The sequence below is a fragment of the Leiobunum rupestre genome, chromosome 1 (assembly GCF_980474605.1).
Source record: "Leiobunum rupestre chromosome 1, qqLeiRupe1.1.hap1, whole genome shotgun sequence".
Taxonomy (NCBI): Eukaryota; Metazoa; Arthropoda; class Arachnida; order Opiliones; family Sclerosomatidae; genus Leiobunum; species Leiobunum rupestre.
In genome coordinates this window covers 67,052,953-67,077,444 of record NC_143384.1, presented here as the reverse complement: position 1 = coordinate 67,077,444, position 24,492 = coordinate 67,052,953, and the positions used below count along the sequence as shown (strand labels likewise).

Sequence of the window (24,492 nt, the reverse complement as noted above, 5' to 3'; positions counted from 1 at the left end):
AATTTAATAAAAAATTATACTTTTAACTTACACATCCGGCCTAACTAGATAGATGGCGCCATATCCATAGAACAGACAGCAACGAAGCCCTCTATATACCATCCCTCTTTATTCTGTGGTTAATTTTGGGGTAACTCTACTTATGACAATAGTGTTAGACAAAATATTTTTTATAAATGTTCCTCTTTAATAAAGTATAACCATAAGTAACAAAATAAGAATAAGTATGACACATCCTATTGCTTTAATGCTAATTTTCTAACCGAGTCTTTTTTCTCGTGACTCACCGTTTTGGATGACTACGTTTTGATAACAATTTAAGCCTTATATCGGAGAGCACGTTCTGGAGTCGCGAGGGGCTTTGGCTTTGTTTAAGCCCGCGTGCGAATCATGCGTAATAAAAAACATGAGCCTAATATTCCGCCTATCTATCGGAAACCAGATATTTCGGCTTAGCGGAAGTCTCTCATATTTTAGACGCTAGAGGGCTCTGTGCTAAGAAAACATCTCGATTACGTAATAACTATGAACATCAGTTTGGTTGTAAATCTCGTTAATTGTCATCCTTATTGTTATTATGTTACTTATGGTATAACTCATTCGCAATCTAAGAAATGCTCTTTTTACTCAGTATATAGCTCTAAATTAAAGATAGTATTTTAAATCAAACACATCTACCGATCTGGTTTCCTTAACTATAAACTGTATACATGGTTCGAGAGGATCTGCATGATGGCCATTCTGCTGAACTGCGTGACACTGGGCATGTACCATCCTTGCGCCGACGAAGTTTGCGAGTCGTATCGCTGCAAGACCCTGGAAGTGTTCGACGACATGATCTTCTCCTTCTTCGCCGTCGAAATGGTCATCAAAATGGTCGCGATGGGACTGACGGGGAAAGGAGGTTACTTGGTTGAGAAGTGGAACCGCATTGATTGCGTTATCGTTTTGGCCGGGTAAGTTGGCTTTTTTCAAATATCAGAGTGTTCCATCTTTTTAGACTATGTTTATTAAGGAGAATAAAAAACATTTAGGCTAGTCCCCATGCACCCCCTTAGGCCCAAATCAGCTAGATACTTATAATGTTTTAAATTGAGGTGGCCGGTTTATACTGCGTTAAACAGTGCTGTGGTGCCACGCGAGTCACAAGCTCGCTACTCTAAATATGTCACAAGCTCCCTACATTTAAAATATCACAAGCTCCCTACACTTAATATGTCACAAGCTCCCTTCACTAAATATGTCAGAAGCTCCCTACATTAAATATATCACAATATACTAACACTAAATACGTCACAAACTCCCTTCACTAAATATGTCACAAGCTCCCTACATTAAATATATCACAAGCTCCCTACACTTAATATGTCACAAGCTCCCTTCACTAAATATGTCACAAGCTCCCTACATTAAATATATCACAAGCTCCCTACACTTAATATGTCACAAGCTCCCTACACTTAATATGTCACAAGCTCCCTACATTAAATATGTAACTACCTCCCGATACTAAATGTGTCACAATCTCTCTACACTCAATATGTCACAATCTCCCTACACTAAATATGGCACACGCTCCATACACTAAATATATCACTTGCTCCCTACGCTAAATATTTAACATGCTCTCTTCACTTAATATGTCACAATCTCCATTCACTAAATATGTCACAATCTCCATTCACTAAATATGTCACAATCTCCCTTCACTAAATATGTCACTAAATATTTCCGTACGGTTAATCTTTACAAGTTTTTTGGGAAGGGAAACTGAAGAACTCGGAGAAAGTCCCATTAATCAATATGGAGTTAACTAGCAATTTTAACGCCGCTGGAATTGAGCTTAGGTCGCATCAAAAAGGTCGCCTGATATCTAAAACTACATAACTTAGGTCTGTGGTTTTAGCTGTTAATAGTTATTTAAATTCTTGGAAATTTTTTTATACCAGTGGCGAAAACCGCAGTCTTTTGCCATCCATAAATGTAATTTTTTTTTAAAAAAAAGCTCGTGCTTTAAGCATTCCCTATTTGCTCTTTGATTATACCCGCCCATAATTTACCTGGTATTTGTTCTCAGGCGGCGAAATAGGTCATACAGAGATAAATTCTTAACCCTGTAAACCAAATATTATAGTTCTTCAAAAAGCTATTTTCTTGGAAAGAATGTGACTAAGACTATTACAGACTAAAATATAATTTAAAAATACCTAAAAATACCTAATGATAAAATATATTAAATTTATTTTGGGAGATGTTGTAGCTCTTAACAGTTAAATTTTAAAACATTTTGCATAATTTAAAAATGTATTTCCTACTATTAACCTTAAAGTTTTAAGTCTTTATTCCGAAGGTAATTTTTCCATGGAACCGTTCCATTATAAAGTTTTATACAAAAACATAAATACATCTGTTGTTTGGTAAAGTCTAATATTTATCATCTTCTCTTAGGTTGGCAGAGTATATATTAGATGTAGGAAGCATGAATTTGACAGCAGTTCGAACTATTAGGGTTCTGAGACCTCTCAGAGCAATCAATAGGATACCTAGTAAGTATTTTTAATCTGTTTAAAATTCAATCTCGTAGAAAAAGAGTTGCAAAATTCAAATTTAAAACGTGCGTTTTTGCCGTACTGAAAAACTGCGTTTCAGGGCAAGCAAAAGTTGGTTACAGGCTTAATAAAATCCAATTTATAAAGCCATTCTGTTTAAATTTAAACAAAATCTTAAAATTGTTATTTCTTCACTGACAAGGAGACTACCCGAGGTGGTTATCACCGATTTCGTTGAAACTCGGGGGTTAGGTAGACCTTATGGTAGTTTGAAATTTACCAAAGGGAAAAGATGCAATGGGCTTTAGTTTTTCCATGGCAACTGAAAATGTTTTTGATATCTCAAAACCAAAAAATCTCCATTTAAAAAATCATGGGATTTTCTCGGTTTTACAGAGTACTTACTTACTTAAAAATTTAAAAAAAAATAAATTTTCAAAACTTACCTAAAAATATGAATTTCACCTATTTTGAGTAAAATTGATCAAGGATTTTGGGTAAAATTTATCAATTTTGGTTAAATTTTAACAAAATTTGGGTAACCAAGAAAATCCCATGTCTTTTTTAAATGGAGATGTCAAAAACATTTTCGGTTGCCATAGGAAAACTAAAGCCCATTTCAACTTTTCCCTTTGGCAATATTCATACTATCATAAGATCTAAATAACCCCCGAGTTTCAAAAAAGTCGGTGATAACCACCTCGGGTAGTCACCTTGTAAGTTGAAATGGTTAAACAGTGGTAGCCATTAAGTAATTGTTTTTATACATAACATAGCTAACAAAACACGTTAACACTATTTAGCTCATCTGATGAGATAAAAAATGTGAGTCTTATTGGTAGAGCTGCGCGAGAAATGATTTAAGCTAATCGAGTTGAATATCAAGAATAAAATTGGATTTTTTCATTCGTATATTTTTTGTCGAGTCGAGTTGTCAAGTTCTCGATTACGTATTTGAGTATTTAAGAAAAACTTTTAAAAGCGTATTCTTTCATGCAGTAATTATATTTTAAATCAAATTGTTATTTTAACCCTGAAAGTAAAATTAATAAATGTGAAAATAATTTATATTTACTCCATACTAACAAATGTAAATTCTTTCGTCCGGCTGAAGCCAGATTATGTGACCATGTCAATAGTTTTCCCTTACTAAAATAGGAATCTTACTTCAGGATGGAGCTAGTATTATTAAGGATGAAATCTTGAACTAGACTGAAAAAAGCGATATTTCCGAGACTTTAAAATAGGCCACATTTAAGACTGAACCATATCTCCGGCGTGTATAATAATTTCAGACTAAATATATAATTCACAGAAGTTGTTTTTTTTTTGGTAACCGAAGTACGTCTTTATTCCTCCGCTACATTTCCATTTATAATAAATTCTAAATAAGCTTTAAAATTGACTGCAATAAAGGAAAAGAATGGCTGCAAATTTCGATCTTATCGAAGATTTGAAAAAGTCTTGAACAAAGTTCAAAATAGAATACCAAAGTGTTTATCGCTAAAAACACACGAAATTTAAAAAATATATATATATTATTTTTACTTTATTAGAAATAAGAAAATATAAATTTAACGTATATTCGAGCGTATATTTTAAATACCAATAAATTTTAAAATGTAAACTTTCTCTGTATTGAGAAAACATAACCCAGACTCTAATATGTCTAGAATATATTTTATAAATTTGCGACCGCAACAAATCTAGGTGGCGTAACGGCGCTAGCTTCTCCGAGGTAGCACCTATGATCTAGCGTCTGCTACAAACAAATTAGAAAGCCATAAAAACGTTTCTTCTTAAATAAACTTATCAAGATAAAGCAAACGATTGAAAAAATATTGGTTATTATTTATAAAGTCAAAATGACTTATATTGAAGAGGTAAAACTAATAGCGTCTACATAAGTCGCTACTTATCTATGTTTCAATGGCGAACCAAAGGGGGCGAAGGGATAGTTTTCGGTCGTGAATGCACTCCAAGCAGCTTAATATGAGATCCGATTTAGCCGCCATTACGAAAACATGAGACTTATTTTAATATATAAAAAGAATCAAATAGGATTAAGTTGGATTTTCGACAGAAATAAGTCTGAAAGGAAAAGTTCAAGCTAATGTTTTGGTCATATTGAAATATAACTTGAATTAGTTATATTTGTCTTAAATTTGTCATATTTTGAGGACTTATTTTGATACTCGCACAAAATAAGATTAGTATAAGCATTTAATAGGAATACTTTAGGATAAAATATATCGTCAAAGTTAATATCATAAAACGACTTGAACTCGATTAATAATAAATATTGCAAAGTAAAATCTAAAAGTAAATTTGTCAATAAAGACAAAATTCGACCGTTAAATAGACTTAATATTTTCAACTACAATTCGTTTTAGATCAAGTGTAAAAAAATAAGACTAATAATAATAAGGCAAAAATATCTTTAAAAGTAATATTAAAATGAGTATTGAATTTGGTTTAAAATGCAGCTTAACCTTTACCGAAAAAGGACTAATTTTAGGATAGAACGATGATTATGAGGGATTAAGTATTAGACTAAACTGAAATAAAAAAAATATTTTCGAAATATAAAAATTTATCACATATTTAAGACTAATCCTAACCTTACGGGTGTATAATATTCATTATCTAAATATATATTAATTAAGATCTGAAATAAATCACCAAAAAATAGCCGAAAATATTTTCACTATAATTTGTAAATGTACAGCTCACGTATGGAGCATGCTGGTTTTATTAGTTTAGTGATATCAGCAGCTCGAGTCCTAGAATATCTTAATTCACACAGAGTACTTATAAGCCCTGAAGAGAAAAAAAATGTGAAATATGGGAATTTCGAACTGAAAATTTTAATTTGGTGCTCAAAAACTAATTTTAGTGTAAAACCAATCTAGTATTATCATTTTAGTTTGAGACAAGAATAAGTATATTCTAATTAAATGTACGCTAAAAGAAGTGTTTACTATGCAGCTTTAATTAAGTCTTATACTCAAGCTGATTATTCTAGTTAAAATAAAGACTCAACCAAGTCTCTGGATAATTAAAAATATTTCAGACTTTTTGGTTGTTTAATCCATTTCTTCATTAATCTGCTAAATTGTGAGTCTTAAATCAGGCTATTGCCTTGATTAGATGTGTTATATGCATGATTGTGGGACTGAGACAGTTTAAAAAATACTTCTTTGAGTTTATTTTGCTGCCACGTGTTTAAAACCTGTTGTTATCTCGATTGTAGAAAAGCTTCTTTAAGCTAGAAATTAAGCATGAAATAAGGTCAAAATAAGGCTGAATAGGGAATTGTGGTTGATTAAAACGTACCTTTTTTAAGTTCAGCTTCGATTTTGGTAAGGGTTAGACTCAGAAATGTATCTGTTATATAATATCAATCATTAACTAAAAACTATTAAATATTATAAACGAAAATTATAAATGCTTTTCAATACGCTATTAAAATTTCATAAATACGGTTAAATGCTATTAAATACTCTATTAAAATCTCTTAAATACTGTTAAATAAAATTAAATACTATATTAAAATATCTTAAATTCTGTTAAATACTATTAAAATCTCTTAAATTCAGATAACTACTATTAAATACCACTAATACCTTTGAGTATTATTCGTTTGTATTTGTTTCACATTGATTGTGCTTTAGTATTAGCTCAGGTTCATCGGTCACCGATACTTAGGGATACTTCCCATTCTCCGGAAAATTAATACTACTAATAAAATATTTTAAATAATGTTAAATACTTTTCATAAAAACTTTTAAATACTGCTAAATACTAGTCCTGAAAACCTTTAAATTCTGTTAAATACTCTTCATAAATGTTTTAAAATTCTGTTAAATACTCTTCATAAATGTTTTAAAATTCGGTTAAATACTCTTCATAAATGTTTTAAAATTCTGTTAAATACTCTCCATAAAGAATTTAAATACTGTTAAATATTCTACAAGATAACATTTAAATACCGTTAAATACTACTAACAAAAGTCTTGAAATACTATGAATAAAACGTATTAATCGCTGTTAATTAAAATTATTAAATACTATTCAAAACTCTTCATAAATGCTCTTAAATACTGTTATACTTATAAAAATTCATCAATACTTTTAATAAAAACTATTAAAAAACTATTAAATGATATTAAATACTATTCATTAAAATTATGAAATACTATTTAACACTCTTCATTAAAACTCCAGTTAATACTTTTAATAAAAACCTTTAATATAAGTTTCCCATCGATTGTGTATCAATATTAGCTCAACATCATCGGTAAAGAGCTAAGCCCGATTCCCAGGCCACGGCCAAACAATAAGACCGGGCCCCCTGAGAGACGTTACAACTCTGGATAGCTTGCCGGATTTTACCGACCTTGATAGATAGCTATATTCGTTTTCGGTGAGAAACTTGAGAAGAGGCCAAGGGTTCAAAGCTGGGCTCTACAGGCTGTTGGGGCCCGGTAATCAGCACCCCCCCCCCCCTCCTTCGTGCTAGGGTGCGTTTGTACTGATTCAAATACCGCTGAACTTAGGAGGTTGTTTTCCAAAAATTCTACTTTTAATAATGGTAAATATAAGTAAGCTGTAATAAACAATGGTAAATAGTAATGAATATCTGAAAATAATGATTAATAGCTTTAAATAATGGTAAATAGTCGTAAATAGTGGTAGATATGGGTAAAAAGTGGTAAATAGTGTTAAATTATGGTATGTAATGGTAAATAGTGGTAAATAATGGTAAATAGTGGTAATTAATGTTAAATAGTGGTAATTAATGGTAAATAGTGGTAAATATGTTAGAATAATGGTTAATATCGGTAAATAATGGTAAAAAGTGGTAAATTATGGTAAATAGTGACAAAAAATGGCAAATAGTGGTAAATTTTGAAAATTTTGGTAAAAATAGGGAAATATTGGTAAATAGTGGTAAATTATGGTAAATTGTGGCAAATAATGGCAAATAGTGGTAAATAGTGATAAATATTGGTAAAAAGTGAGAAATATTGGTAATTTATGATAAATAGTGACAAAAAATGGCAAATAGTGGTAAATTTTGATAAATATTGGTAAAAATAGGGAAATATTGGTAAATAGTGGTAAATTATGGTAAATAGTGGCAAATAATGGCAAATAGTGGTAAATAGTGATAAATATTGGTAAAAAGTGAGAAATATTGGTAATTTATGATAAATAGTGGTAAAAAATTATAAATAGTGGTAAATGATGGTAATTTATGGTAAATTGTTGAAAATAGTGGTAAATTGTAGTAAATAGTGATAATATATGGTAAATAAGGGTAAATTATGGTACATAGGGGTACTATATGGTAAAAAGTGGATTATTATAATATAGTTAATCAAGAAATCATTAAGTAAAACTTAAAATCTTAATTTTCATTACACTTAAAATCTGTTCTGAGATATAATTTTTAATACTGTAAATAATTCATTGAAATATATTATTTACCATTATCTACCATTTTTTACAACTTATTTTATTTTATATCGTTACGTGATTTATCATTATTTACCTACCGTTAAATACCAATTCGTAACCCTGTTAGGATGTATCATTTCGAACATATCCAAGTGTATTATTGCATTATATCTTATAGCAACCGATATAAATTTCTGAAGTAATTCACATATAGCTGACATGTGAACCAAAAATTAAGTCCTAGCCCTAGCAATACATTATGAATCAGGTTTGATTAATTTATACTTGCTGACCTATTAGGTAAGTGATGAGTAACTACTAACTAAATCGACTAAATTTGAAAAAGGATATATTTACTCCGACTATGCTGCAGATGGCGGGATTTCGCTCATCTATTTAAGCAACTGTCGGCTCTATAACTTCCACCTGTATTATTAAAGATGGCAATGAATCTGACTCCTTATTCGAAAAAAGACTTCACTGATCGAGAGCGTGCCATCTATTAATTGAAACGGAAACCTTAATTAAAAGTAGCAAATTAATATCTTCGTCAGAGAACCATTTACAATTATTATAATTAGTTAGCTTATACTTTACTTACAAGGAGAGTACCCGAGTTGTTTATTGCTGATTTTGTTCAAGGTCAGGCGTGATTTAGACCTATAAGAGATATGAAATTTCCCAAAAGGAGACGTTGTACTACCTATTCGATTTGCCATGGCAACCGAAAATGTTTTTGACCACGTAAAACCAAAAAATATCCATTTAAAAAAGAATGGGATTTTTTCGGTTTCACAGGGTACTTAAGTAACTACGAAATTTTTTTTAAAAATTTGAAAAACACGAAATGGGTAATTAATAATAATAATAATAATAATCAGCTAGGCTAATACCCAAGGCACCACCTTAGGCCTAAGTCATCAAGCGACTTTTAAAGCCTTTAATTCAGGTGGCCGGGTTACAATGCGTAGGAGGGTGGTGGAAAGCCCTGCATGCCACGCGATCGAGCCAACAGCTCCCTACACCACATTTAAGTAAAATTCATCAAGTTTAGATAAATTGGAACCTTTTTTTGAGCTAACATTGGTACATTTTTGGGTAAAATAAGGAAAAAATCTAATGTTTGTTTTAAGTGGTCAAAAACATTTTCGGTTGCCATGGCAAATCAAATGGGTAATGCAACGTCTCCTTTTTTTGGGAAATTTCATATCTCATATAGGTCTACATTACGCCCGACTTTGAACAAAATCGGCAATAAACACCTCGGGTACTCTCCTTGTTTGTATTTATATTGTTAAAAATGACTATAATTAAAGTTATTGTCCAATTTACAAACGAGCCAATCAACGCGAGGGATACTTTTATGAACCGTCTTTTGGATCAAAATGTATAGCTTAAGTATCTTGTTTTGATTGAGATGCTAGCGACATCTGTTGAAAATAGAGCTACTTAACGTTTAGTTGACACGTGCCTTAAATCACGCTCGATGTCTCGTGTAAATTGTAACCTACCATCGAGCGTGCGTCGCGACCGTTATTAAATAAAAGCGGAAAAGTCCCCTATTTTTGTGCGGTATAACATCCCCAATTAATTAACCCTTTTGAACTTCATATAAATAACGTAATATGTTCAGCAATACTGTCATCCAAACTATACGACGAAGAAGAACCGCCAAAGTTAGGCTCGAAATCAAAACTTAACACCCTTCTTGCTTACGTTGCCAGCCATTCTAAAATATCGCTGATATTTTTAAAGTCATTTATCAGTTTGTGTCAACTGTTTTTGCACTTGTCCTCTTAATGTACTTAAAAAGCCGTGACCACCAGCTCATTGCAAAAATAACTTATCAGCTCGTGTAAAAACGAAAGAAAATTCAGTTTTCCATATACACATTTAAGACATGAAACTACAATAACTGGATGATATCAATGGTTAGTTTATTCCTCAGTACCCCAAAAGACAATAATTTGCTACTAGATAATTGACCAATATTTAGTTTAGGTACTCGATCTAGAAAAATAAAGTTATCGATGATGATACTTATTCGGTTAGATGGTTTAAAATTTATTTGTATGAGATGAGCACAGTTAAAAACAGAAGTAGATAAGGATTATTTTTAGATGTGGAAAATGGTGGTTATTTGGGTTTACTGGTTTTGATTAGACCATCTATCGCGGTTTTGGCCCTAAGTTAACAGTATGGCACCTGTACAGAATCAGATATCGCTGTTACAAATATATTGCAGAAGTAGATAATGATTATTTTTAGATTTGTAAAATAGTGGTTATTGGGATTTACTGGTTTTGATCAGACAATCTATCATGGTTTTAGGCATAAGTTAACAGTATGGCGCCTGTACAGGGTCAGTTATTAATATTTCAAATTTGTGGAAGTAACCGAAAACAAACCACCTTTATTAATAATGGTCCATTACAAACAGAACAACAAAGAATTTGTTAAAACAAGAGGCGGAGTGATGTCGCTTATTTCCCAGACATACTATTTAAAGTGTGCATGCCGTGAACCATTCCTTTCTAATTACTTAGCAAATGCATTCTCTATAGGCTCTCATTATTACATATTTATTCTCCAGCAATCATTTTCATCTGTTACGGACAATGATTAGATATATTTACGGCAGGAAACGACGCCAGTCGCCTTTCAACGATATAAAAGATATGATCGTCTAAAAGGCCAAATCGAAAACCTTCCTCCTCGCTTTGCTGGATGAAATTAATTGTTTAAAAAGATAATGGAAAACCCTTGTTCAAAACAATCAATATTTCGTATGGGGGCCTTTTACAGCCCAGACGATAAATCTAAGTCGGGGGCCTCGTTAATTGCCGTTGCTCCATTAATCCTTATTTTATATCTCGACCAAAGAGGAAAATAACCCAACTTCGTTGGCAGCTCAAAAAGCTTAAGGCGAGTGGACGGAGACCGCCGTGACCGGTCATGTTTATGATCGCACTTGGCGATCCACAGTCAAGTTTCATATACGTGTGTATATCCGTCGTACAAGTAATTAACGTTGTGAATGCTAATCTCAGTAGCTTTCGCTGTTTTTGATAAAATATGGTATTTGCAAAATTATTCTCGGCATATTTTTTGGGCAAAAAGTGTACTTTGTATAGTTTCCAGGAAACAGAAAAACAATCCCTTGATAAACTTCCGGTTTATATTTCAATAGAAGAAACATACGTCATAAAAATACCGGAAGTGGGGAGCCCTGAGACATCCAGAGATTAAATTTATATTCCTTTTCTGTTTTTGGTATAGGTTGTTAATTTCGGATAAAAACCAATTTTTCTTAAATAATAAATTTAATGATATGGTAGAACCTAGTAGCAACAGGCACAAGAAGAACGCAGCTAGCCTTTAAACACGCTAAGGCAGTGCTGTGTACAAATTTTATTGGACGAACCATTTCGCTGAATGTTTTACGGGTGGGAGGGGGGGAAACTATTACTGAATTTCCTCCTTCCGACGGTAGCAGGCGCTAAAGCGAATAACCAATGAAAAATATACACAAGAAAATGCACGACTTTTGATGGGTTGCGTTCTCCTTGTGTGGGGGTCTGTGTTTGTTGCTCCAAGGTAGAATAAATATAGTAAATCTGTTAGAAAAATTCTCAAAAATTGATCTTATCAATTTACCTTGCATAGCTAAAGACTGATATTGATTTGTAAGCCTATTCACTAATCAATATTCATTTCAAACAACGTAATACAACGAAATTAGCCGTTAGGGGCCGACATTCGTTTGCCATCTCCTGTAAAATTTTATATTACAAACGTAAAGGCACTAATAGAAATTAATGGGTTTGCAAAATCATTTGGGACAGGTCTATTAAAGATTCAAAATGCGTCATTATCCTACTTGAAAAGAGTCACACTCGATACAAGTGGGGTAGCGATGATTTTGGTTCTTAGGTGAAGGCGCAATTGACAAACCATATTTTTACAATTTCACTCTTGATAAATTATTTAATATTAAAGTTTAAAACCATTTAAATGGATAGAGGAAGTCCGAAAATGGTTATACAAGAAATTGCACGTTAAAATTTCTAGTATAACCAAATTTCGTGTTTTATCCCCCCCCCCCCCCGACTCGAGAATCTCAGAACCTCTTAAAACTTGTCGAGGTTAACGGTAATAGTTAGTGTAGGGAGCTGTCGGCTCGCGTGGCTTGCAGGGCTTGCCACCACCCTCCTACGCATTGTAACCCGGCCACCTGAATTAAAGGCTTTAAAAGTCGCTCGATGACTTAGGACTAGGGTGGTGCCCTGGGTATCAGCTGAGCTTATTATTATTATTATTATTACCTACCTGCAGCGCCATCTCGTGAACGAAATATCTTTTCCCTGGTTTTATCGTTTTTCGGTTGGAACTGTCGTCTGCTACAACATTCTCCTTGGCTTTTTCACCTAGTTATATTGGTAGATTGTAATTAATCGTGTTTTTAATACGCCTTACACGCCGCCCTTTGTAAAATTTTTGCCGCTTCATTCTTTGGGCGCTGCACGTTGGTTCAACCGCGATTTCTAAAATTTTTGGAGCCGTTTGATGTAGGTTGCGGAAAAAGAAGCGTAGCTTTTTAAATACTTTTCCGATAACTATAAAATTTCAGGGACATAATTATAAATATATTTTCTATCTTTCTGTAAAAAAACCTCGTAAATTTTGGTTTTGGTGACAGCTCTCCTTTAAATAAGAAAATCTAATCGCCTAGGTACATATCCTATTTATTTCTATAAGGTGAATTAGGTGATAATTTGTTGAGGTGCTGAAAGGCATTTTGAAAAAATTTATTATTATAATATATTATTCACCTCATTTTTAAATTTTGAAAAGGTTGAGCCTTCATTTTAATAAAGGGCCACACCGGCGTTTGGATTGGACCGGTTTTACGTGCTATTTTCCAGATTAGGATTAGTCGTATTTGCTGACACGGACACGTGCTTAATTCAGGCTGCATTTTCAAACGCCGGTGTGGCCCTTTAAATGGCACAGTTTCAGGTTAAAGAGCTTTCGTATCTTTTGAATTTTTATGGTGGAGCTAAATGATCACGTGTTTTGCGAAGTGGGGTGGCATGCCTAAAATCTTTCAGATACTAAGAACAAGAACCTGACTCACATTAAAAATCAACTTATTCGAACATTTAAATTGAGACGGAGATTGCAATAGACGCTTAAATATAACCAGTTCAGTGATTGGACAAGATTTCGTACTACAGAGAGGCAGGACAAACTTGTAAAAGCGTTATATTTTGAAGTGCGCTTCTTAATATTTCGATTTAAAAGGCTCGTTCAAATGAGCACGTGCCTGGCGAGAGAAACAAATTAATGAGCACGTGCCACAAACACAGCACCCCACACAAGGAGAACGTTGCCCGTCAAAAATCGTGCATTTTCTTGTGTATAATATTCATTGGCTAGACGCTAGGGGAAATTAGAAATTGTCTTCCCCTTTCCGTAAAACGCTCAGCGTAAAGGCTTGTGTTTGTTGCTCCTAGGTGCCATTAACTTTAGCCTTTAAAATAAACGATTAACATAAACAAGTAAATATTTTATTCAGTGACTCGGGCATGCGTAGGGAAGGAAAGAAAAAGAGAATGGTCTTTATGAAGCACCTATTAGTAGAATGATAACTTAATATGACCAATGTATTTTTCTTTCAGGTATGCGAATATTAGTGATGTTGTTGTTGGACACTTTGCCGATGCTGGGCAATGTGCTTCTTTTGTGTTTTTTCGTCTTTTTCATTTTTGGAATCGTTGGAGTTCAGCTTTGGTCGGGCATACTCAGGCAAAGATGTCACTTCCAATTACCACCAAATGTTTCTTCGGCGTAAGTTGCATTCATTCTGTTTTCAATTTGGATACATTACGCACAGATTCAAACCAAAAATCCGGCACTGCCTTTCGTCCTCATTTAGTTGTACTTTTTTTTAAGGTTGGCCTAAACCAATGAACAAGTTTTTCCATATTGAAACGTATTTTTTTTTAAATATTTTAGTTTTTAATTATTAATTTAACGATTTTTTGATCTTTAATAAGTTTTGCGATACATCTTTTTTCTTCAATTTGGAATTGCATTTTTAGTTTTTTTTTCACCGTTTGTAAAATAGAATTTTAATTGATTTTTTTGCAAAATGATTTAACTTTTTCGCGAGATTTTTGAATAATGCATCTTGTTTTGTGTTATTGTCTGTAGAATATTATCTACATAACACTAAACTTCAAACTTTTCTAGTAATTTAGGAGATAACCCACTTTTTGTTCACCTTTAAGTTTTCGAATCAATCATTAGGACTAATTATAACTAGACTCTTTAAAAAATAGGAAAAGTCAATTTTAAAATTAAACAGAAAAACATGCACAGATTAAAAATCTAAAAACTTTCAAAGCAAAGCTTAATTACAGAAAGTGGATGAATACCAGCAAAATTAGTTAATAATATTTTCAAAGTTGTGCATTTAAAAATTTCATCGTGTAAGCTAATGTTTAAAAGTAGTTTATAAATTTTGGAAACATTTAACTTATTTTTAACGACAAAATATTTCATTTTAACGAAACGTATTATTTAAGTTTATCGACCATTTTTCCGTAAACTTTGATAGTTCCTAGAAAGATTTGAAAAGTGTTATGTATGGAATTAAATTGTTCTCCACTTTTTACAATAAATTATATAAAAATTATAATATTTCCCCTGCTAATTATTCCATATGGTAGAGCAATTTAATTAAACAGTATACGAAATTTTAATCTTCGTTATTCAAACAGAATTTAGGTTTTTATACCGTATATGGTCCATTTACATATATGAGGATCTCACCAGACTATAGGTTATGGAACTCTCAATGAAAAGCATATTTAATAGCTACATTATCTGAATTCAAAGAACCTGATGATAATAGTGAGTTTGGGGAGCTGTTAGCTCGCGTAGCATGAAGGGCGTGCCACTACCCTGCTACGCATAGTAACCCAGCCACCGGATTTAAAGGCATTAGAAGTCGCTAGATGACTTGAGCCTAAGGTGGTGCCAAGGGTATTAGCCTAGTTGATTATTACGAAGCTGCACGTTATTTGTCTTGCCTTCTATCCATTTCTTAGCCAGAAAAAACTTTCTTTAAGGTGACAAAAGAGCGAGTCTTCGAACTCAATCTAAAACCATAATTAATCTAGAACAATTAAGTAGCCGATAGTATATATTTCAAACGGAATTTATTTAAAGCAACTGTCGGCTCTATCATTGCCACCTGTATTATGAAAAGGCCCCTGTTATTAGAGATGGCCAAGAAACTCTCCGAATCTTCGAAAAAAATGACTTTCGTGGAGAGCGTGGAGCCATCTATTAATGGGAACGGAAGCTAAAATTTGAAATAGCGAAACAATAACGTCGTCAGAGAGCCATTATAGAGTATTATATTTAGACCACTTTTACTCTGCTTAGTGAGCTTTAACGTAAATTATATATCCCATATAAAATATATTGTAAACAATTAATATAATTGAAGTTATTGACAAATTTACGAACGAGCCAATCAACGCGAAGCATACTTTTATGTCCCGCCTTTTGAGTCAAAATGTAGCTTCAGCATCTTGTTTTTATTTCGACGCTAGCGACATCTGTCGAAAAAAGAACTACTTCACCTAGAGCCGACACTTGCTTTAAATATTTAAATTTAAATTTTAAACACTGTCCCTTTATTTTGTCTTTGTATGATCCAACCATTTATGTTTTAAAATCCCAAAATCAAGACACTTAAAGATCGGTGCCATATGACTTTACTCATCCCACGAGTGCCATGACTTCACTCCTGAGAATTTCTGTTCCATAGCACCAGTCTAATGAGCTTCAGAGTTCTGCATGTGTATTTTCAAACCTTTAAGGGTTTTTTCTTGTCCCATATTTAACACCTTAACAGGTTTATAAAGGATGTTATTCTACACCTTACAAAGCAGTTTTCCTGCTAGGGTGTTTATTTACACTGTTTGGGGTATTTATGTCCACCGTTTTGGTTACTTTGTTAACAGTTTGTGGTATAAAACTATTCCCTTGAGTGTTCTAAACTACTTCCGTAAGGGTGCTACAATACTCCCTTTAAAGTGTTAAAATACTCCTTTTAGGGTACTAAACTACTGCCTTAAGGGAGCTACACCCTTACCAGGTGTTAAATCACTCAATTTACGGAGTAATATAACACCCTTTATACACATTTCAAGTGTTTAATTTGGGACAATAATAATCCCTTTATTTCGTTAAAGAGTGGTTTTTTTTAAGATATTACACCTTTAATATACCATTAAAACACCCCTTTTTTAATAGTGTACCACATTTCGTATTCAGTTTACTTTTTATTGAATCCATTCATTTAATCACAAAGAAAATTGTGTTGTCCGTTTTTTGGTGTCCGTGTAATTTTGATGATCAAGTTGTAGTTGTCGTTAAAAAGAATGTCGTTCAATTTCCCTCAAAATCATTTTCGACTTTTTCCGCAGGAAAGTTCCCCCACGTTATGTTGAGAGGGTCAAAGTATATAAGTAAGACATCGTTCAGTTGATAGATATAGAATATCGTAGTAACAATATTTGGCCAGCGCGAAGGCTTTTCCTTCAGTGTAGTTGGCTAGTGTGAACTATGGCTTATGTGGAAAAAACTTTGCGTTATGTTGATTAAAATAAAGTGGTCGTTTGCTTTTTTTGAATGGTTAATCTCGTTTATGTTACATTTAACCAACAAACGCCCGGCCTTGCGTATGAAAAACTCATTATGTTAAAAGGTTTTGTTTCAGTCATAATGAACCTTCGTTGAAATAATGAAAAAAAAAACGTTAAAGATGAATCAAGTAATATTACATAGTCCATAATTGCGAATGAAAAACCATATCTATAAATTTATTAAAATTTGGCCGTTGTCTACGTTATTTCATTATTTAATATAAGGTTTAATAACAGTCACGTAAGAGCAGTGCATGACTCACTAACATAACGAGTGCAGAAATTTGTCAAAATATGTTTACGTAGTGTCAAAACATTGACTGCAAATTGTAGCGGTTGTGCTGTTTTCAAAAACAATAAATTTAAGCATATAACATTATCTACTTATAGGTTGTCTACTTATTGGCTTACGATGACAATATTATCGATTTAATCATAATAATTCTAAGACTGTACGATCTTAGAAACGCAACGATAGAATAAAATTTCTAATGTTACCTTTTCATGATAAGGCTAGGAAACGTTTTGTGCATTGAAACATTCGGGATTCGTATCTAAAGTATTAGCCCTTAATACACTGCTCAAAGTTAGAAATTTACTAAAATTGGTCATTGAATAACTTTATATCCTGACAAAGTTATGACTTTTTGTGTTTATCAAAACTTAATTTAAAATACACAAAAGTCAGGATTCTATTTTTCTAATAACAATTTAATAACTATTCGATATCATTTTTATCAATCTAAAGAATTTTGCAGCTAAAAAGAAAGATATTTCTTAAACTTTACAGGTCGAAACGCAGTTAAAGATATTAATCCAAGTAACTTTCCTAGATTTTAAAAGTATTGTATTTCATTCATCTTGTAAAACTGTACTTATTAGCAGATAATACCACTTCATATGTTTTTACTATATCCATCTGAACCGCTCTGATATCTTAATGCGTAGATTAGGATAATTAATTCCAGCTAAAGTAGATGCGGCTAGCTGAAATAAGCGTCTAACGTCGATGTCGTAAATAACAAACCAGCATCTATAAAGAAAATATCCTTTGCTAACAGACTGTTCTTGGTGTTAGTTAAGGGTCATATATATTTCGCAACGGTTAATCTTTGAATGAATTAACTTCTGATGTGTTTTTTATGATTTCAGCCCGGTGACTCCTTACTACTTGAGCACCGATGCCGAACGCGATTACATCTGTAGTTTGGACAAGGACAACGGTCTGCACCGATGTCATAACTTGCCGCCGTTAGTCGTGAAAGGTGTCACGTGTACGTTGCCGGCGAGGCCAAATTCTTCCAACGAACCAAGTACCAATTCTTGCGTCAATTGGAATCAGTATTATGTTACTTGCAAAGCGGGAGACCGCAACCCTTTCCAAGGGGCCATTTCTTTCGACAATATAGGCTTAGCCTGGGTAGCCATCTTTTTGGTGAGTTGAAAGATCAAAATAGTCTTTGTAACGAAAACGCTTTGCAGTATTATGTTAATAGGTGCTATTAGTGCCATTCTAAACTAAACAGTGGTAAGAATTGTGCATGGTGTTTTATTCGAACAAGTTATTTTTATAATAAATTGTTACAGGTTAAGTAGGTTAGGTATGTTTCACAATATTTCGTAAAATTATATTTTTGTAATTTGTTTTTCAAACAGGTTATAAGTTTGGAGGGATGGACCGACATTATGTATTATATTCAAGATTCTCACTCCTTCTGGGATTGGATATATTTTGTTCTACTCATTGTGGTAATAATTTTATTTCCTCATAGTGTAATATTTAAGCGAATGTTTTCTTAAAAAATTAAAATATTTAGATAAATATATATTTACCAGAAATAAGCCCAAAAGATATCCGGCTTTGATGTAAGATCTTGGGATATTTTTATTGAGTTTCATTATTTTATAAAATGATGTGCTAAGGCGGGTTGGTTTTAGTTTCAATTTAATTTCTACATGATTTGGATTTGTTTTTATTCACTTGGTTTGCGATTTCGATAATATAGAACATGACTCTACCGTCAAAAAGTATTTTTTAACATTTGGCTATGCCTATCAGTAGGTGCGCTTTCCACCAAAACACTCTGTAACCTATTTATACGAGGATTTAGGCCCATATGTGTGGGCCGTTGAGCGCTTCCAATTTCACACATGGGCGCCACCAACCAACCCTAAAATATTTATTACAGAGGTTAAGCTAAAGCGCTCTTTGAAGTGTGAACGACAACGTCGGGTGTGCCTAGATGTTCGAAAAAGAAAAATTCGTTAAAATCGGTTAAGCGTGCTCAGTTTGACGGCAAACGAAATGGAGTATGCTTCCAATAGACCTTCAACATTTTTGATAAGCCAGGGTACACGAAACATTCTTGTTTGAACAATACTAAAACGTGCTGTGGTATTGCTGTTAGTATGGTCTAAAGACACAATCGCGTTATCGTGTACCCTGGTATACCAAAAATATATTTTTCTGTACTTTAATCAAATTAAACCAGTTTGTAAGGTTTTAATCTTGCGACGAGCTAGAACAAACCGCTTAAAATAGTTTAAGCGTGATCAGTTTGACGTCAAACGAAAAGGTGTTTTTAACATATTTCTAATTTTTTTAAAACAAGATACAAAACAATAACATGTTTGAGCAATACTTAAACCCGTTTTCGTATTTGTTTTACTTTGTCTAAAGACACAACTGCTTTATATTGCGTTATCGTGTACCCGAGTTTACCGAAAATTCATTATTACTCTACTTTTTCCGATCTCTCTTCAATTATATAAATTCAATTTAAACCAGTATATATATGGTTGAATATGCAATATTTGAATTTAAACTATATAAGTTCACCTTTACCACAAATAATACATATAACAATTCCTTGAATGATATTCTAAATGTTTGGTTTCATAAAGAAGGGAAGTACGATTAGTCTTTGGAAAGGCTTATTAACGACAACTGAAAAATCTTTAAAACAAATATAATATAACCTAAATGCGTTTTGGCTTGTTATTATTGTCGTAAATATATCTTGGTAATAATCTGGTCAACGACCTAAGTAGGAAATGTTGAGTTGTTGGTCCGATAACGCTATTGCCTTAGGACAGACAGTAGTTAACCGATATCGATCAATATCATACTTTGGTCCAAATGTGATATGCGTCGTCAACAAATCCTTAAATATTATAAGCGCGATAAGAAAACAGATGGTCAGGAAATGTGGTCTTTCTAACTTCAAGATCGTGTTATTTAACTGCCTGATAAGGGGTTTTTACGTCAATTTTCTGCATGGTTTCTCGAAAATTGGACGAAAGGTATCATTGAGAACAGTACCACGTGAAATTTTTCACCATTCAGTACGATCATTAATAAACTTGATAGAATCGGAATACAGTGGAATTTCATATATTGTAATTTGATCATATAAAACACAATTTGGACGGTAATTTTATCAAATATAACATAATTTGGATAGTAATTTGCTCAAGTGTAACGCAATTTGGATTTTATTTTGGTGAAGGATAACACTATTTAGATTGTTATTTTATAAAGTATAAAACAATTGGGATTGTAATTTGATCAAATATAACACAATTTGGGTGTTTATATGATCAAGTATAACACAATTTGGATTGTTATATGATCAAGTATAATACAATTTGGATTGCGATTTTCGACCAAATAATTTGTAAATCAAATTTGATCAAACATTTTCATTTGATTGACTTGACTTAAATGACTTGTTACATGTGTTTGGGAATATTGCATAACACGTACCATTCGGTTTTTAAAAATTATCATCCAAAACCATTTCCTTTCTTAACTCTGATTTCGTTCTGTCAAATTTCCCTACCAACAGATCGGATCGTTTTTTATGATCAACTTGTGCTTGGTTGTGATTGCCACTCAATTCTCAGAGACCAAAAAAAGAGAACTGGAGCGAATGCGGATCGAGAGGGCGCATAGCTCCAACAGTACTCTTGGAAGCAACACGGGTTCTGAGCCGACGGGTTGCTACAGTCAAACTGTGAAATACATCGCGCATTTGTGTCGCCACGCGAAGCGAAGTACGATAATATGGTGCCGTCAACATTGGCGGAAAAAGAAAAAGGAAGACAAACCGAAATCCATCACCCTGAGGCGCAAAAGGCACAAGCCGCCTTGGCAACCGGGGCAAAGTTCTTTGAAAAGGACGCAACCAGAGCCGCAAGATTCGTTAAGTCAAGAGTGCGTGGCGACGAACAACAGAAATATGGAGAATGCAGCGGCGGTGGCGGGCGAAAACCAGACGCGAGGTGGTGGTGATTCGACCTGTCACGTGGACGCGGGTCCGACCAACGAGGATATGTCCGCGGGTGAGTGTCCGAATTCGGCGGACGCTGAGGATAATTCCGCGAGGACGACGGAGCTCTCCGACGACAAGACGGGTGTTTGTGGTGCGGAATATTATAGTGATAATTCGTGCGAGAACGTTTACGCGCCTTGCGCTAGCCCCGAGGTGTCGGACATTGACCCTCTCGCTTCCCCAAGAAGGCCAAATGTGCTCAAGTTTTCTCATAACAGGAATTCGCTTACTCAGCCAAATAAAGACAATCCACAGAATCGTGGGAAAGACTGTGCCATTGCGATAGAAGCTCAAGGTAAGCACTCTCCCATTCTTTATATCCTTGCCGCTTTTAATTATTGATAAGGGTCACGGACAAAAGTAAAAGCTTTTGTAAGAACTTTATCTTTAATCAGGTAGATAATATTAGGTGTTAATTATACAGGAAATAGAAAGTGTAAACACTTATTTGACCCTTGATCTTGTGCAACAATATAATTAAAACAATCAAATAAAATGATATTAAAAACAATCAAATAAAATGATATTAAAAACAATCAAATAAAATGAAATTAAAAACAATCAAATAAAATGAACAACATTCAAATAAAATGAACGACATTCAAATAAAATGAACAACTTTCAAATAAAATGAAATTAAAAACAATCAAATGAAATGAAATTAAAACAATCAAATAAAATGAAATTAAAAACAATCAAATAAAATGAAATTAAAACAATCAAATAAAATGAAATTAAAAACAATCAAATAAATTGAAATTAAAAACAATCAAATAAATTGAAATTAAAACAATCAAATAAAATGAAATTAAAAACAAACAAATAAAATGAAATTAAAAACAATCAAATAAAATGAAATTAAAAACAAGCAATTAAAATGAAATTAAAAACAATCAAATAAAATGAAATTAAAAACAATCAAATAAATTGAAATTAAAAACAATCAAATAAATTGAAATTAAAACAATCAAATAAAATGAAATTAAAAACAAACAAATAAAATGAAATTAAAAACAATCAAATAAAATGAAATTAAAAACAAGCAATTAAAATGAAATTAAAAACAATCAAATAAAATGAAATTAAAAACAATCAAATAAAATGAAATTAAAACAATCAAATAAAATTAACAACATTTAAATAAAATGAACAACATTCAAATAAAATGAACAACATTCAAATAAAATGAACAACATTCAAATAAAATGAAATTAAAAACAATCAAATAAAATGAAATTAAAAACAATCAAATAAAATGAAATAAAAATAATCAAATAAAATGAAATTAAAAACAATCAAATAAAATGAAATTAAAAACAATCAAATAAAATGAAATTAAAATAATCAAATAAAATGAAATTAAAAACAATCAAATAAAATGAAATTAAAAACAAGCAAATAAAATGAAATTAAAAACAAGCAAATAAAATGAAATTAAAAACAAGCAAATAAAATGAAATTAAAAACAATCAAATAAAATGAAATTAAAAACAATCAAATAAAATGAAATTAAAAACAATCAAATAAAATGAAATTAAAAACAATCAAATAAAATGAAATTAAAAACAATCAAATAAAATGAAATTAAAAACAATCAAATAAAATGAAATTAAAAACAATCAAATAAAATGAAATTAAAAACAATAAAATGAATAAATGAAATGAAATAAAATGAACAATATTCAAATAAAATGAAATTGAACACAATCATAGGAAATTAAAAACAATCAAATAAAATGAAATTAAAAACAATAAAATGAATAAATGAAATGAAATAAAATGAACAACATTCAAATAAAATGAAATTGAACAGAATCATAGGAAATTAAAAACAATCAAATAAAACGAAAAATAATTAAATAAAATTAACAACAATCAAATAAAATGAAAAAAAAAATGAAATACCATCAAATTGAATGAAAAAATAAAGTAAAATAAAAAAATCAAACCAAATGAAAAGTGGGAATTGTATCGAAATATGAAAAAGATCTGTATATAATGTTTAAGAGAAAAATCAAATTTAATCAAAGAAATGACGTATTAAACATTGCTCTTCCTACTGGGAAGATTGATTTTCACAGAGCTCTTCGGTTTCCCCTTTCCATTATAATTTGCTGAGGTTAACGGTTATTGTAAGTAAGTGGCGTGCATGGGAAAAAGGGCTTGCAACCACTTGCCTACCCAATTTAACCAGGCCACCAGTTATTGGCTTCAAAAGTCTCTAGTTAGGTCTGTGTGGTTGCTTAGCTTAGCTGGTTAAAGTTATTATGATTATAAAAACATAATAGTTAAGATTTTTAAAGTTCAAATACCACGCGCAAATTAATTTTCAACGAAACGAATAAGAAAATTACACTTTTAAACTCGGATATTATATAAATAAAAAAATATTATATCCCTAATATTAAAGTCCTCAAATGCCATAAGCGTAATCAATAAATAGTGGGATATAGTTATTAAATTCATCAACTCTATTTTATTAATTAAAAACCAAACTTAATCTGGATCCAGGTCAGCCAAACGAAATAACACTTCCGCATAAATTTTAATAATTCTCAATAATCAAAGACGCAAGGCCTGAACTTGAACGTGCACTAAAAATTAATTAAAATGGGATTGCCAATTTTTGAAATTAATCTTGAAAAAATAAATCCGGATGGACACAGAAAGCTCGCAAGCGAATTTGGAGCGCACTCATGCGTCGTTTCGTAAACCAAGTTCGCAAGCGAAGCGTGTGCTAAATTAGGATTTTTTGCTAATTTCGCGTCTCATAAGTGCAGCCGGCTTAAATAAAAATACCGTTTAGAATGATCTCGAACAAGTCAACGAATAAAAATTTAAAACAATGTTAATGAAAAAAACTAATTACCAAAAAACCATTTTACGATGATTAAGGAGAGTTTCCAGCTATTAAAAACTTGTTGTGGTTAATGGTAATAGTGACTGTTGAGAATTGTTGGCTCACTTGGCATGAATGGCTTGCCACATCCTCCTTCGCATTTTAACCAGACCACTTGATTTAAGGGCGTAAAAAGTCGCTAGATTAATTCGGACTAGGTTGGGGCCTTTGATATTAGTCTAGCTGATTATTATTATTGTTGTAATTATTGTTAACGGTAATGGAGCTGTTGACTCGCGCGGAATGAAGGTTTTGTTACCCGGGCACTTGACCTTTGATGGTGCCTTAGGTATTATCCTACCGAACTATTATTATTATTATATTTACTAATTTCTTCCAATTCCCAATGAACATCCAGTAGTGTTTTGGATTTTAAACCAAAAACGAGACTAAATATAGCGTTTTTCTAAAGGTTCTAGGCGTACTCTAAAATCATTAATTTGTAAAATTTTCTTCTGATTGAAGAATGGAACCCATTGAAATTCGGAAAATGTTTGGAGACCTATATTGGATGAGCTTTACTA

At 32.2% G+C, this 24,492-nt stretch overlaps 1 protein-coding gene across 5 annotated transcripts in view; it reads left to right on the top strand.

Moving 5' to 3' along the window:
• The first annotated feature begins 712 nt into the window (after positions 1–712).
• Positions 713–24,492, top strand: part of Ca-alpha1T (Ca[2+]-channel protein alpha[[1]] subunit T) — a 106,691-nt gene continuing 82,911 nt past the window's right edge. For all 5 annotated transcript variants that reach the window (XM_090181006.1, XM_090180999.1, XM_090180981.1 and 2 more), the window contains exons 1-6: positions 713–956; positions 2,449–2,546; positions 13,694–13,862; positions 17,888–18,170; positions 18,392–18,484; positions 20,584–21,364. In XM_090181006.1, the coding sequence (XP_090037132.1) occupies positions 730–956; positions 2,449–2,546; positions 13,694–13,862; positions 17,888–18,170; positions 18,392–18,484; positions 20,584–21,364 (1,651 nt within the window). In that variant the 5' untranslated portion in view covers positions 713–729. The remainder of the gene's footprint in view (positions 957–2,448; positions 2,547–13,693; positions 13,863–17,887; positions 18,171–18,391; positions 18,485–20,583; positions 21,365–24,492) is intronic.